This window comes from Lissotriton helveticus, chromosome 8, assembly GCF_964261635.1.
Source record: "Lissotriton helveticus chromosome 8, aLisHel1.1, whole genome shotgun sequence".
NCBI classification, from domain to species: Eukaryota; Metazoa; Chordata; class Amphibia; order Caudata; family Salamandridae; genus Lissotriton; species Lissotriton helveticus.
In genome coordinates this window covers 20,998,838-21,014,882 of record NC_136069.1, presented here as the reverse complement: position 1 = coordinate 21,014,882, position 16,045 = coordinate 20,998,838, and the positions used below count along the sequence as shown (strand labels likewise).

The 16,045-nt window shown below is 48.0% G+C and overlaps 1 protein-coding gene across 2 annotated transcripts in view; it reads right to left on the bottom strand.

Annotated features, from left to right (window-relative positions):
* The window catches only part of TRAPPC10 (trafficking protein particle complex subunit 10), a 316,755-nt gene that overhangs the window by 201,216 nt on the left and 99,494 nt on the right, over positions 1-16,045 (bottom strand). For both annotated transcript variants that reach the window (XR_013599693.1, XM_078656407.1), the window contains exon 3: positions 14,113-14,248. Coding sequence is in view for 1 of the 2 variants with exons in the window: in XM_078656407.1 (XP_078512533.1) it covers positions 14,113-14,248 (136 nt within the window). In the remaining variant the exon portion in view is untranslated. The remainder of the gene's footprint in view (positions 1-14,112; positions 14,249-16,045) is intronic.

Here is a 16,045-nt window from a genome sequence, read left to right as displayed (position 1 = left end):
ACGGGGGAGAGACAAACGGACCGCCACAGGGTTAACCAGCCCCTCAATACCATAGGGCCCTATGTACTTAGGCGCCAACTTCCCCCTCCCTTTCAGACGCAGGTTCTTAGTTGATAACCAAACCTTAACCCCAACCTTGTACTCGGGTTCAGGGACCCGCTTACGATCTGCACATTGTTTTTGGGCTGCCTGAGATAGAGCCAATTGGCTTCGAGCATCAATCAATACCGCCCGAAGATGAGCATGATGCTCCTGAATGGAAGGGTGAGTGGAGGTGACTGGCCACTCGAAGGGGAGCATATCAGGATGGAACCCGTATAAACAAAAGAAAGGGGAGCACCCTAATGTGGAGTGTTCTGCGTTATTGTAGGCGAACTCCGCCATCCATACCAGAGGGAACCAGTCGTCTGAGTTCTGCAGTGTGAAGCAACGTAAGTATTGTTCCAGGGACTGGTTAAGCCGCTCGGTTTTACCATCAGTCTGGGGATGAAAACTGGTCGATAACCGAGCCTCAATGTGTAATGCCTGACGGAGAGCTTTCCAGAAGCGAGAGGTAAATTGGGATCCCCTGTCAGTGATTAGGACTCTAGGTATACCATGAGCTCTCACTACATGCTGGAGAAACACCAAGGCCAATTCGGAAGAGGTAGGCAGTTTTTTCAGGGGAATGAAATGACCCATTTTTGTCAGATGATCAATCAAGACTAGAATCGTGGTATAGTTCTCACAAGGGGGCAATTCCACTATAAAATCCATCGATACTGTATGCCAAGGAGAAGGAGGGATTGGGATGGGACGTAGCAACCCCACAGGTTTGGAATGACTGGATTTACTCTGAGCACAAACAGCACATTTCTGGACATAGTCTTTGACATCTTTTCGCAGCGAGGGCCACCAAAAGGATCGTTCTGTACAGGCAATGGTCTTGTACTCTCCCAGATGGCCTCCCAACGTAGAATCATGACACCACTGCATGATCTGTTCCTGGAGCGTGCTCAATGGAATGTATAAAGCATGATAATGGTACAACAGATCATCCTTGGTGCTTCTATGTACCGGATCTTCCTGTATCCATGAAGCGCTATCAATCCCAGACACCGCCACTTTGACATCTTCCAAGAAGTCATTTGACATCACAAAAGCCAGCGTTGATTCTGGAAAAGCCGAGGGAGAAAGGATGGTAGGAGGTACGGTATCGTCATCCTGAGGAGGTCCTGTGAGGTCGACCCTACGGGAGAGAGCATCTGCCTTACCATTCTGGGGTCCAGGTCTGTATTTAATGATAAAATCATAGTCCGAGAAAAAGAGCGACCACCTTAGCTGCCTTGGCGTCAGTGCTCTTGCTGTTTTCAGAAACAACAGATTCCGATGATCCGTATATATCTCGACAGTATGCAGAGCCCCTAACAAGTGATGCCTCCATTCCTCACAGGCCCTTTTAATAGCTAGCAGTTCTTTGTCTGTGATAGAATAGTTCACCTCACATGGTGTAAGTTTGCTGGAATAAAAGGCCACAGGATGTAGTTGACCCGTATCTGGATGTCGCTGGGACAATACCCCACCCAAGGCATACTGTGAGGCGTCCGTTTCCACCACAAATGGTAGATTGGGATCTGGATGCCGCAGGATTGGAGCTTGAGTGAACCGCCTTTTTAGCGTTTCGAATGCATGGTCTGCTTCAGGAGTCCACTCAAAGGGTACATTCTTTCTCAGCAGTCTGGAAATCGGAGTGATAATGCGAGAGAAATCTTTGATGAATCGTCTGTAATAGTTAGCAAACCCAAGGAAACTCTGTACAGATTTAACATGAGTCGGGGCTGCCCACTGTGTAATTGCTTCTACTTTGCTCATGTCCATTTGGAAACCCTGGGCGTTAATGACATATCCCAAAAAAGCCACCTCGCTGACATGGAATAGACACTTGTCCAGCTTGGCGAACAGGGAATGGACCCGAAGACGATCCAGAACTGTTTTGACGTGGCGGATGTGTTCTGAGATGTTACGAGAATAGACCAATATGTCATCTATATATACGATGCAGATTGTTTCCAATAGTCCTCGTAATACTTCATCCATGAAGTACTGGAAAGCGGCAGGGGCGTTGCATAGCCCAAAAGGCATCACTTGGTACTCGAATAAACCGAACTTTGTACGAAAGGCGGTTTTCCATTCATCACCTGGCTTCACTCGTACCAAGTGATAGGCACCACGGAGATCCAATTTGGTGAACACCTGTGCCCCTCGAAGCTGGTCCAAAAGTACGGGTATGAGGGGCAACGGGTATCTGTTCTTGATGGTCACTTTGTTTATAGACCTGTAGTCTATACACGTGCGGAGTTCGTCACAGTCTTTCTTCGATATGAAGAAGAGTGGAGAAGATGCCGGGGAGGTAGAATGACGAATAAACCCCGAAGCAAGGTGTTCCTCCAAATAGGTCTTCAAGTAACGTGTTTCAGGCTCAGTGAGGGCATACACTCGACTGCAGGGTATGTCTGCCCCTGGAACAAGATCTATCCGACAATCATAAGGTCTGTGAGGTGGTAACTGAGTTGCTTTCCTTTTGTCAAAGACATCTTGGTAATTCACGTACTCTCCAGGTAGGGTGGTAGCACAGCAGTACCTTCCTTCTATGCATCCCTGGGCGAGAAGAGTTGCCTGTGTTTCGTTGGTTTCATCAGACACCTCGTGTGGGCAGCAATGTTCTCGACAGTACTGGGATGTCAAAGACACCGAACGTGCAGCCCATTTCACCACTGGATGATGTAAGGTTAACCAGGGCATGCCAAGGATCAGGCGGAACTGGGGAGCGTCAATGATATCGAAATGTATGATCTCCTGATGGTTCGTGCCTACGTACATGACAAGGGGTATTGTGTGAAATCTAACAGGCCCAGAGGTCAGTGCCTTTCCGTCCACAGCTTTCACCATTTCAGGGACTTTTTTCTTCTCATAGGGAATGCCCATCCTCCAGGCATACTGTTGATCGATGAAATTCCCTGTGGCCCCTGAATCCAGTAAGGCAGACACTGTAAACGACTTATCCTCAGTTATTCTCAGAGAAACAGTAATGTTCATATGAGCCACTGAAGGTTGCATGGTGTTTGCAAGGTATAATGGGATCTTTTCTTCTTCCTTCAAACCCAAGACGGAGACCCCGTCCGTACTTGGGCTCTTCAGTTTTCCGACTCCTGTGTTACGGCGACTTGTTTCCGGGGACCCATACTAGGGTTTGACGTTTTTCCTCGAGCTCGGCATTCTCTGATGAAATGGCCGCTTTTCCCACAATAGTGACACAGCTTTTGTAGACGTCTTTTCTCTCTTTCTTCAGGAGTCAAGGGACCCCGAACCCCTCCGATCTGCATGGGCTCTACTCCCATCCCAGGTTTGGTATAGTCCTCTGGAGGAGGGCGAGACTTCGGAAAGTAAGAACGTATTTCCCCTCTATTTTTGTCGCCTTTTCGGTCTTGTACTCTGTGGTCGAGCTGAACAGCAAGGTCTATCATCTCATCGCATGTCTTGGGCAATTGCACAACTTGGGAGAGCACGTCTTTCAACTCCCCCCGTAATCCTTGATAAAACAAAGAGGTTCGTTTCTCAGGAGGCCATTCCGTTTCCACTATTAGCCGATTAAAGGTGGTAATATACGTCAACAAATCCTGTGATCCTTGACGGAGAGTCATCAATTCACGGTCTAGAGACAGCATGTGTGTTTTCCTATCAAACAGCTTCCTCATCTCGCTACAGAAATCCTGGAAGTTGTGTAGCACTGGGTCATTCCTTTCCATCAACGGAATAGTCCAACTGGCAGCGTTGCCCCCCATGTATGACATCATGAACGATGTTTTTGATGCATCGTCCATGAAGACGGTTGGTTTACAGAGGAAATGGAGCCTACACTGATTTAGAAATGTTTCAAACTTCTTGGTGTCCCCATAGAATCGCTCAGGAGGTGCTAAAGGTATACCAGGGTTTTGGATGACATGGACTGTGGGAACGGGACCTGAAGGAGAGGGATTAGTGGGTTGAGTAGCAAAGAATCCACCCCCCATAGACGCCCCATCCGGGTTTTGTGCTGGGGGGGGGGGGAAGCGTTCCCTCTCTGATATAACTCCTCCCTTTCCGAGCGATGCCAGCCACCTCACATCTAAGGGAACCTACTTCGGTTCTAAGGTCCTGGTTCTCTTGTCGTGTGGCGTGAACCTCCTGCTGGAGAGCAGATAAACTCTCCAACAATGAAGTCAACACAATATTCGTATCCATCGCTCAGGCTGAATTATTTTGTGGGCTTGTCAATCTGTCACTACGTCAATGGTAATATACCACTAACCTCTGAGAGATGTCAGCAGGAACGATGGATAGATGAATATCCCCCCTCCTCTCCAGGACGCACAACACACAGTGTAAGGAAAACACAGCTATGTATGTATGCCTCCCGGGGAAAAGGGAAGTGGATAAAATAATAAAGGTTGTCCAGAGGAGCTTCTGAAGGGATATCAGTATGCCGTCCACCCACTCACTCGCCGGTCTCTAAGAACCCCCGGTGGTATACTGCAGGTAAGGAAAGAACAAGAACCAACAATTAGAAACCCCGCACTTCACAGGCATTAAAGAAACATAGCATATCTCGAAGGGCCATTACTAACTGATATGGTGGACTGGAGCGCCTGTGACCCCTCAAGGAAGCAAACCACGAACAGCAGATATCCGAGTGGAAAACAAACAGCCTCCTCGGAAGCAGCCGGATAATTGGTGACTGTGGTTTCAGCAAGGGTTTCTCAACGTAGGCAAAATCAGCAAGGGAAAAAACAAAGAAGGAACAAAATCAGCAAGGAGTCACGTTGAGTAGCACGTACCGGTACCGGCACGCCAGGAATCACAAAAGGAAAATGTCCCAAAGAAAGAACACCAGTGACGGAGACGACAACGCGCTCCTGCGCGGGTCTCACAAACGTCACTCACAGAAGAGCGAGGCCGCCCGTCTTATGGATGCGGGGGGCTCGCTCGCGAAAACTGAATGCAAAAAGGCAGTCTACGAGAAGTTCAGCAAAGCAGAAATCCTTCTGCTCAAGGCCAACAATGTACCTGGAAATCCACTCCAAGGAGCAGGCAAGGGCTCCGTCCCGGTCTCACTCAAGGTCCTGATTGACAAGCCCCGAGCCGTTACCTCGGAAGGCTTTTGTCGACATCACGCTTCCGCTTCCTTGTCTGCTGGGCTTCTGGGGACTGTAGTTCCGTAACCGCCAGGCTCCCTCCAGTGGCGAGATGCGGGTTATGCATCGTCTTACCAACACTGTTTGTCCCTTTCTGGCCCTAGTACCCCTGGTAATCGCTACAGAGCCCCCTCTCGAGGACCGACGTCCCGGCGGTCGACCAGGCCTACCAGGATTCGCATCATGAAACCGTTCCACCAACAAGGGACTATGCACATTGGCGGAAGGTTCCCAAGTCCTATCCTCCACCCCGTACCCTTTCCATGCTACAAGGTACTGCAACCTCCCACGGGACAAACGGGAATCAAGGATCTCCTCCACCTCGTACTCCTCATCACCGTCTACCTCAACGGGGTCAGGACGCGAGGGAAAACGCATACCCACCCGACAGGGACGAAGAAGAGACACATGAAACACCGGGTGGATACGCCAAGAACGGGGGAGAGACAAACGGACCGCCACAGGGTTAACCAGCCCCTCAATACCATAGGGCCCTATGTACTTAGGCGCCAACTTCCCCCTCCCTTTCAGACGCAGGTTCTTAGTTGATAACCAAACCTTATCCCCAACCTTGTACTCGGGTTCAGGGACCCGCTTACGATCTGCACATTGTTTTTGGGCTGCCTGAGATAGAGCCAATTGGCTTCGAGCATCAATCAATACCGCCCGAAGATGAGCATGATGCTCCTGAATGGAAGGGTGAGTGGAGGTGACTGGCCACTCGAAGGGGAGCATATCAGGATGGAACCCGTATAAACAAAAGAAAGGGGAGCACCCTAATGTGGAGTGTTCTGCGTTATTGTAGGCGAACTCCGACATCCATACCAGAGGGAACCAGTCGTCTGAGTTCTGCAGTGTGAAGCAACGTAAGTATTGTTCCAGGGACTGGTTAAGCCGCTCGGTTTTACCATCAGTCTGGGGATGAAAACTGGTCGATAACCGAGCCTCAATGTGTAATGCCTGACAGAGAGCTTTCCAGAAGCGAGAGGTAAATTGGGATCCCCTGTCAGTGATTAGGACTCTAGGTATACCATGAGCTCTCACTACATGCTGGAGAAACACCAAGGCCAATTCGGAAGAGGTAGGCAGTTTTTTCAGGGGAATGAAATGACCCATTTTTGTCAGATGATCAATCAAGACTAGAATCGTGGTATAGTTCTCACAAGGGGGCAATTCCACTATAAAATCCATCGATACTGTATGCCAAGGAGAAGGAGGGATTGGGATGGGACGTAGCAACCCCACAGGTTTGGAATGACTGGATTTACTCTGAGCACAAACAGCACATTTCTGGACATAGTCTTTGACATCTTTTCGCAGCGAGGGCCACCAAAAGGATCGTTCTGTACAGGCAATGGTCTTGTACTCTCCCAGATGGCCTCCCAACGTAGAATCATGACACCACTGCATGATCTGTTCCTGGAGCGTGCTCAATGGAATGTATAAAGCATGATAATGGTACAACAGATCATCCTTGGTGCTTCTATGTACCGGATCTTCCTGTATCCATGAAGCACTATCAATCCCAGACACCGCCACTTTGACATCTTCCAAGAAGTCATTTGACATCACAAAAGCCAGCGTTGATTCTGGAAAAGCCGAGGGAGAAAGGATGGTAGGAGGTACGGTATCGTCATCCTGAGGAGGTCCTGTGAGGTCGACCCTACGGGAGAGAGCATCTGCCTTACCATTCTGGGGTCCAGGTCTGTATTTAATGATAAAATCATAGTCCGAGAAAAAGAGCGACCACCTTAGCTGCCTTGGCGTCAGTGCTCTTGCTGTTTTCAGAAACAACAGATTCCGATGATCCGTATATATCTCGACAGTATGCAGAGCCCCTAACAAGTGATGCCTCCATTCCTCACAGGCCCTTTTAATAGCTAGCAGTTCTTTGTCTGTGATAGAATAGTTCACCTCACATGGTGTAAGTTTGCTGGAATAAAAGGCCACAGGATGTAGTTGACCCGTATCTGGATGTCGCTGGGACAATACCCCACCCAAGGCATACTGTGAGGCGTCCGTTTCCACCACAAATGGTAGATTGGGATCTGGATGCCGCAGGATTGGAGCTTGAGTGAACCGCCTTTTTAGCGTTTCGAATGCATGGTCTGCTTCAGGAGTCCACTCAAAGGGTACATTCTTTCTCAGCAGTCTGGAAATCGGAGTGATAATGCGAGAGAAATCTTTGATGAATCGTCTGTAATAGTTAGCAAACCCAAGGAAACTCTGTACAGATTTAACATGAGTCGGGGCTGCCCACTGTGTAATTGCTTCTACTTTGCTCATGTCCATTTGGAAACCCTGGGCGTTAATGACATATCCCAAAAAAGCCACCTCGCTGACATGGAATAGACACTTGTCCAGCTTGGCGAACAGGGAATGGACCCGAAGACGATCCAGAACTGTTTTGACGTGGCGGATGTGTTCTGAGATGTTACGAGAATAGACCAATATGTCATCTATATATACGATGCAGATTGTTTCCAATAGTCCTCGTAATACTTCATCCATGAAGTACTGGAAAGCGGCAGGGGCGTTGCATAGCCCAAAAGGCATCACTTGGTATTCGAATAAACCGAACTTTGTACGAAAGGCAGTTTTCCATTCATCACCTGGCTTCACTCATACCAAGTGATAGGCACCACGGAGATCCAATTTGGTGAACACCTGTGCCCCTCGAAGCTGGTCCAAAAGTACGGGTATGAGGGGCAACGGGTATCTGTTCTTGATGGTCACTTTGTTTATAGACCTGTAGTCTATACACGTGCGGAGTTAGTCACAGTCTTTCTTCGATATGAAGAAGAGTGGAGAAGATGCCGGGGAGGTAGAATGACGAATAAACCCCGAAGCAAGGTGTTCCTCCAAATAGGTCTTCAAGTAACGTGTTTCAGGCTCAGTGAGGGCATACACTCGACTGCAGGGTATGTCTGCCCCTGGAACAAGATCTATCCGACAATCATAAGGTCTGTGAGGTGGTAACTGAGTTGCTTTCCTTTTGTCAAAGACATCTTGGTAATTCACGTACTCTCCAGGTAGGGTGGTAGCACAGCAGTACCTTCCTTCTATGCATCCCTGGGCGAGAAGAGTTGCCTGTGTTTCGTTGGTTTCATCAGACACCTCGTGTGGGCAGCAATGTTCTCGACAGTACTGGGATGTCAAAGACACCGAACGTGCAGCCCATTTCACCACTGGATGATGTAAGGTTAACCAGGGCATGCCAAGGATCAGGCGGAACTGGGGAGCGTCAATGATATCGAAATGTATGATCTCCTGATGGTTCGTGCCTACGTACATGACAAGGGGTATTGTGTGAAATCTAACAGGCCCAGAGGTCAGTGCCTTTCCGTCCACAGCTTTCACCATTTCAGGGACTTTTTTCTTCTCATAGGGAATGCCCATCCTCCAGGCATACTGTTGATCGATGAAATTCCCTGTGGCCCCTGAATCCAGTAAGGCAGACACTGTAAACGACTTATCCTCAGTTATTCTCAGAGAAACAGTAATGTTCATATGAGCCACTGAAGGTTGCATGGTGTTTGCAAGGTATAATGGGATCTTTTCTTCTTCCTTCAAACCCAAGACGGAGACCCCGTCCGTACTTGGGCTCTTCAGTTTTCCGACTCCTGTGTTACGGCGACTTGTTTCCGGGGACCCATACTAGGGTTTGACGTTTTTCCTCGAGCTCGGCATTCTCTGATGAAATGGCCGCTTTTCCCACAATAGTGACACAGCTTTTGTAGACGTCTTTTCTCTCTTTCTTCAGGAGTCAAGGGACCCCGAACCCCTCCGATCTGCATGGGCTCTACTCCCATCCCAGGTTTGGTATAGTCCTCTGGAGGAGGGCGAGACTTCGGAAAGTAAGAACGTATTTCCCCTCTATTTTTGTCGCCTTTTCGGTCTTGTACTCTGTGGTCGAGCTGAACAGCAAGGTCTATCATCTCATCGCATGTCTTGGGCAATTGCACAACTTGGGAGAGCACATCTTTCAACTCCCCCCGTAATCCTTGATAAAACAAAGAGGTTCGTTTCTCAGGAGGCCATTCCGTTTCCACTATTAGCCGATTAAAGGTGGTAATATACGTCAACAAATCCTGTGATCCTTGACGGAGAGTCATCAATTCACGGTCTAGAGACAGCATGTGTGTTTTCCTATCAAACAGCTTCCTCATCTCGCTACAGAAATCCTGGAAGTTGTGTAGCACTGGGTCATTCCTTTCCATCAACGGAATAGTCCAACTGGCAGCGTTGCCCCCCATGTATGACATCATGAACGATGTTTTTGATGCATCGTCCATGAAGACGGTTGGTTTACAGAGGAAATGGAGCCTACACTGATTTAGAAATGTTTCAAACTTCTTGGTGTCCCCATAGAATCGCTCAGGAGGTGCTAAAGGTATACCAGGGTTTTGGATGACATGGACTGTGGGAACGGGACCTGAAGGAGAGGGATTAGTGGGTTGAGTAGCAAAGAATCCACCCCCCATCCGGGTTTTGTGCTGGGGGGGGGGAAGCGTTCCCTCTCTGATATAACTCCTCCCTTTCCGAGCGATGCCAGCCACCTCACGTCTAAGGGAACCTACTTCGGTTCTAAGGTCCTGGTTCTCTTGTCGTGTGGCGTGAACCTCCTGCTGGAGAGCAGATAAACTCTCCAACAATGAAGTCAACACAGTATTCGTATCCATCGCTCAGGCTGAATTATTTCGTGGGCTTGTCAATCTGTCACGACGTCAATGGTAATATACCACTAACCTCTGAGAGATGTCAGCAGGAACGATGGATAGATGAATATCCCCCCTCCTCTCCAGGACGCACAACACACAGTGTAAGGAAAACACAGCTATGTATGTATGCCTCCCGGGGAAAAGGGAAGTGGATAAAATAATAAAGGTTGTCCAGAGGAGCTTCTGAAGGGATATCAGTATGCCGTCCACCCACTCACTCGCCGGTCTCTAAGAACCCCCGGTGGTATACTGCAGGTAAGGAAAGAACAAGAACCAACAATTAGAAACCCCGCACTTCACAGGCATTAAAGAAACATAGCATATCTCGAAGGGTCATTACTAACTGATATGGTGGACTGGAGCGCCTGTGACCCCTCAAGGAAGCAAACCACGAACAGCAGATATCCAAGTGGAAAACAAACAGCCTCCTCGGAAGCAGCCGGATAATTGGTAACTGTGGTTTCAGCAAGGGTTTCTCAACGTAGGCAAAATCAGCAAGGGAAAAAACAAAGAAGGAACAAAATCAGCAAGGAGTCACGTTGAGTAGCACGTACCGGTACCGGCACGCCAGGAATCACAAAAGGAAAATGTCCCAAAGAAAGAACACCAGTGACGGAGACGACAACGCGCTCCTGCGCGGGTCTCACAAACATCACTCACAGAAGAGCGAGGCCGCCCGTCTTATGGATGCGGGGGGCTCGCTCGCGAAAACTGAATGCAAAAAGGCAGTCTACGAGAAGTTCAGCAAAGCAGAAATCCTTCTGCTCAAGGCCAACAATGTACCTGGAAATCCACTCCAAGGAGCAGGCAAGGGCTCCGTCCCGGTCTCACTCAAGGTCCTGATTGACAAGCCCCGAGCCGTTACCTCGGAAGGCTTTTGTCGACATCACGCTTCCGCTTCCTTGTCTGCTGGGCTTCTGGGGACTGTAGTTCCGTAACCGCCAGGCTCCCTCCAGTGGCGAGATGCGGGTTATGCATCGTCTTACCAACACTGTTTGTCCCTTTCTGGCCCTAGTACCCCTGGTAATCGCTACACTTCGTCGATTGGCCTTCGTCGATGGGGCCTTCGTCGATGGGGCCTTCGTCGATGGGGCCTTCGTCGATGGGGCCTTCGTCGATGGGGCCTTCGTCGATGGGGCCTTCGTCGATGGGGCCTTCGTCGATGGGGCCTTCGTCGATGGGGCCTTCGTCGATGGGGCCTTCGTCGACGGTACCAATATCGACGGTGATGATCTCGTCGTCGACGCTGTTGTCGGCGAGGTAATCGTCGATGGGATCTTGGGCGTCGACGCTTTCTTAATGACAATCGTCGACGATAAAGCCTTACCCGCTGTCGACGATGGGGTAGTCGTCGAAGATAATGACAACGAAGGCGTCGAGACTGTTGTCGTCGACGTTGAGACAAACAGGAGACACAGCTTTCCTGAACGCTGATGAGGTCGTCGACGAGGTCGGCGGCGGCGGCTTCTTAAAGGTGTGAACCTCCCTGTCAGAGCCTCTAAAGTATTTCTTGGTGTCTTCTTTTGAGGAGCGTCCAGAGAACTAGGGGAAGCTACCCTTGGCCTCTTAAGAGACATTTTTGAGGAAACTGAAGAGCCCTCACTTCCCTCCGAAGACTTCAGATTATCTCTGTCCTTGAGTCTTTGGAGCCAAATCAAAAGGCGTCCTTCCCGGTTCTTTGAGGGTTTTTGTAGAAAATGTTCGACATACCTTGCAATCCTTAGGCGAATGATCAGGGTACAGGCAGTCCTTGTGTTGGTCATCTATGTGGAGCCTTTTCTTCCCACAAGAGCTACAAACTCTGAAGAGACCTTTCTTAGGAGTGTCAGCCATAGTGTACAGCTTTCACTTGAGAGAATAAATTTCAAAAGTTTGAAGAAAAAAGCTTTGAAGAAACAAACCTGAGCAGAACTCAGGGGGAGACTCCCTTAGCACAACGTGCGGTAGAAAATCTGAGGGACTGAGGCTCCTGACAGGAAGATTCTAGAGGGAGGTGACAGCTGATTGGCTCTTCTATGGAGTTTGGTCCTTTTTACAAAAGGACCTAGATATGTTACTAATGTGAGGCCTTTTGGCCTACTATTCTCTATATATGTCTATAGGACATTGCTTATTTATGTACCGGGGACTCCCATCTCGACGACGGGGAATGATTCAGGCATGTGAATCTTTGAAAGACACCCATAATACTGGATAAATACATATACTGCCTTCACCCACATGTTGCTCTCTGCCACAGAGCTTCTAACTACTTCTGGGGGCAATGTCACTTAGAAGATATTCAGATAGAAACAGAAACTAGGTAAATGTGGTAAAAGTTGGTTGTAAATATGTCTACATATGGAATTATAGATGGGTAACAGTGAATAATGGGGATGTTTCTCAGCAGGGCTTCTGAAAGGCATCAAACAGACAACAAGAGCAAAGCTTCCGCTGTCTACGAGGTTAATTGGAACTCCAAGGGGAAAGCATCGCCGTTATTCACCCTTTGTCGATCTAGAATATTATATTCTGCATGATCCCCAAAAACATCCGGCCCTGATTTTATCTGGTTGGCAAGTCCATCAGAGTAATGATAGAGCCACATATAACATGGTCTCTCTGCCAGTCTCAAAAGTAAAGACAAAATACCTGTCTACCAGCCAGTCACGCCTGCACGCTCTGTGCCGCCTTCGGGTAATCTAGCTGTGCTCTCAATTCTCCATTCTAGCAGAGAGCCAGCACTAAGTCTGGGTATCCAGTTCAGTCTAAAATTCTTATATGACAAGCAAGAACGGAAAACCACATTTTTTCCCTACTATTGCCACTTCGTTGCAGTTACTTAGCAGATTTAGAATCTAGTATTCAAACTAATGGCGCTCAGTGGGAGCCATGCATAACATATCGAGAGGTAATCGTGAATAACGGGGATGTTTTTTCGGCAAGAGGTTCTTCTGAAGGACATCAACAGACAAGAGCAAAGCTTGAGTTGTCTGAGGTCACTCAGAATCCAGAAGCGATACGAAATCTCAGTTATTTACCTTTTACCCATCTAGAATTTTTTGTTATGTATGACCCCTAAAATTATCTCCCAAGCCTTCCGCTGATACCCATGGGTAGATGAGTAATGGTGGAGCCATACATAACATGGCTTCTCCTGCCTGCCTCAAATGTATTATAAATACAGGCTTCCTGCCACCACGCCTCTCCACTCTCTATGCTTCCCACTACCTCATTCCTGCAGCTGAGCTCTCTTCTCCCCACAGGAGCAGAGGGCCGGTGCTGCACCAACAGGCTCTCGGAGGGCACTGTCAGGGCAGGCTATAATACTTTATGACACAGCAACAGTGGGACTAGCTTTTGTTTCCCACTTTTCCTTTGTCATTGCAGTAAATATCCAGATTTAGAATCGGTCATTCATGAAGCAGGCATACTATGCAAGTCATACATAAATATGAAATCTATCATAAACACATTTTTTTTTAAACAGCCAGATGTGGGCTTGACCAGTAGAAAATGGCCAAGTACAATTGCAATTGAAAATGGTGAAGTAAAACCATTACCTTAAATACAGGCAGTTTCTCATGTATCCACACGTGTGGGTGTGTAAACTGAGGTTAACACTGAAGACTAGTGAGAGCCTAGCTGGGGATGCGGGGGAGGGGGGGATTGGGACGGTTTACCTGTTTATAAAGCAATGTGTGTAAAAAGTTTGGATGATGTCATCAGTGATGCCATAAATGATGTCATGGAACATGTCAATAGTGATGCTTATATGTGAGGTCCTATGCAGTGCACTATGGGGCGCAAGTTATAGTTAGCTCTGCTAACTAGCTGGTTAATTTCTTTGTTTTAGTTCAATAAGTTAATATTGTCACTGACAAATTCACCCAACTATAACATTACTTTAACGTGAAACTAAATATTTTCTTTTAATATTGAATTTATTTTATTTTTTTCTCATTTAAGTAACGTGATAGTTGGGTGAATTTGTCAGTGAGCGGTCCCCCGGAGACGGCAGATGGGAACCACAGATTAAGTAGATGGGTAGTGTCTAGAAGTTCCCTGAATAGTAAAAGCGCAGTGGGTGTGTCCCAATAAATTACACCTTGGAGGCAACTGGACTACACAATTTAAAAATAGCAAATAGCTCAGCATTATCCCTCCCTTCCCTGCCTTCATTAGTGGTCTTGAATACTCACACAGCACTCAGTCCAGAAGATGTGCAGGAACGGGAAGGTGAGCAGGGCCTTGTTGCCTTCCTTGGGGAGCAGCTCCTCCTTAAACTGCACAAAGTTGGACTCCAGATGAATCATTTTAGGTGCCCGGCCATACGACCTGTAGAGAGAAAGAAAGTAAGCCACAGAGCAAAGCACCCAGGACACTGCACAGCTAAGTGCAAACACGAGGCAGTGTGACTGACAGCAGTGCCTACAGAAAGAGGTCAAGAAACAAAAACATGCTCAATGGTCTTCAGAGCCCAGATGCTAGTCATACACACGTTATAAGTGACTTTAAATTAGGATCTGGGCTGTAATCCATGCTTCTACTCAATGCATATTTGCTCTTCCAATCAGGTAGGATAGGTCCCCTGATCTGATGTTCTGCAATTGCAACCCCATAAAATGTGAAAGGTTTTTTGAGGTTATTTTACTATCTAGGGACTTAAACTCCCACTGATCTGCCTCTGTTTCATCAGCTTGAATGACTGTTGCTGTATTATGTTTGCAGCCAAACAGTGGATGTTTCTGGCTGGGGTGTAGCGTGCTGCCAAGTACAAAAACAACAGTTGATGGACAGAATGCAGAACAATGTCATACATTCACCCCAGTACAGAGATCTGGGCCTAAATCCATCGTTTTTTGCACTCCACACCACCCCAACTCAGACATGGCCATATGCAAATCAGCCTTGACCCTGTGCCTCATGGGAACAGTCCAGCCCGAACTGCCAAGCCATGTCTTTCCTGGACCGGAATCACACATAAGAGCACATTCTAGCATATCATGGCTGTGGGGTTTTGCAGTGTTTGATGTCTTGAAAGGATTGATTTAGAGAGGCCAGTGTAGAGGAACTGCAATGATCTGGACAGGACAAGATTAAGGCTCTGTTTAGTACATTCTTTACCCTGTCACCAGCTGCTAGCATGACAATTATGTCTGCCACTACTACGGCTCATGAATGAAGCCAGTTGTCTGTGTGTCTACATGCACAGTATTAATACTTATCATACAAGAAAGAAACCGCTACAGGTATCTGGTGACATGAGAGCTCTGCTGCTCTATTACCCACTAAACCAAAATTATCCAACTGGAGTAAAAAGCCACCATAGAAATCTGTAAGTATACACTCACTATCATTCAATGTTTGCCAAGGAGAAGTGCAGGCACTCTTCCATTAAAGGTACCGCACCAGTGCCAGGAAGTGCTTGTGCTGTACTTTTCATATTAATGGTGCTCCAAATTCAACATCTGCTTAATCAAAACACTGCAAATGATCCCAACAGGATCAAATTCCAGGGAAAGGTAACCATTATCTACACGCCAGGGGTGTTTGATTCTATGGATTTCACATTGAAAGACTCACCAGGACTAAGCTGCTGGCGTGAGGGAGCAGAACTATCAATCGCAGAAGGTGTGAGAGCAGGGGCTTTGCCTTGCCCATCATGGCCATGTATGGAGGATGCTGTACACAGGCAGGGAAGTGGCAGTCCCTCTGTGTGTGGATTTTCTCTGAGTGTATTGCACCATCAGCCCATCTTCAGTCTGTGGCACAGCCCCTCACCAGGCTGAAGAGTTCAAGGTGGCGTTTGCCAAACCAACATCTCTCAGGCAAGGTAGGCATGAGATAGATCGGGACAGTTTGTGCCCCTTGACATGGCAGTGGGAGCGGACCACTGCACCCTCAGGTCTCTTGATATACCGGAGGCGAGACATTTGTGGTGCTAAGACGGGAGCGGCACTGGAAGGAGCAGAAGAGTGTGACGAGACCTTCCAGGAGCTGGGTCAGTTTTAAGGATCTCTTTGGATCTCTGAACCAGAGTGTGACAGAGCCTTGGAGAGGTGCTAGCTGGGTCCAGCATCCCTACCTCTACTGCTCACACACATAGATGTTGCTATTGATGAAGACTGGTTA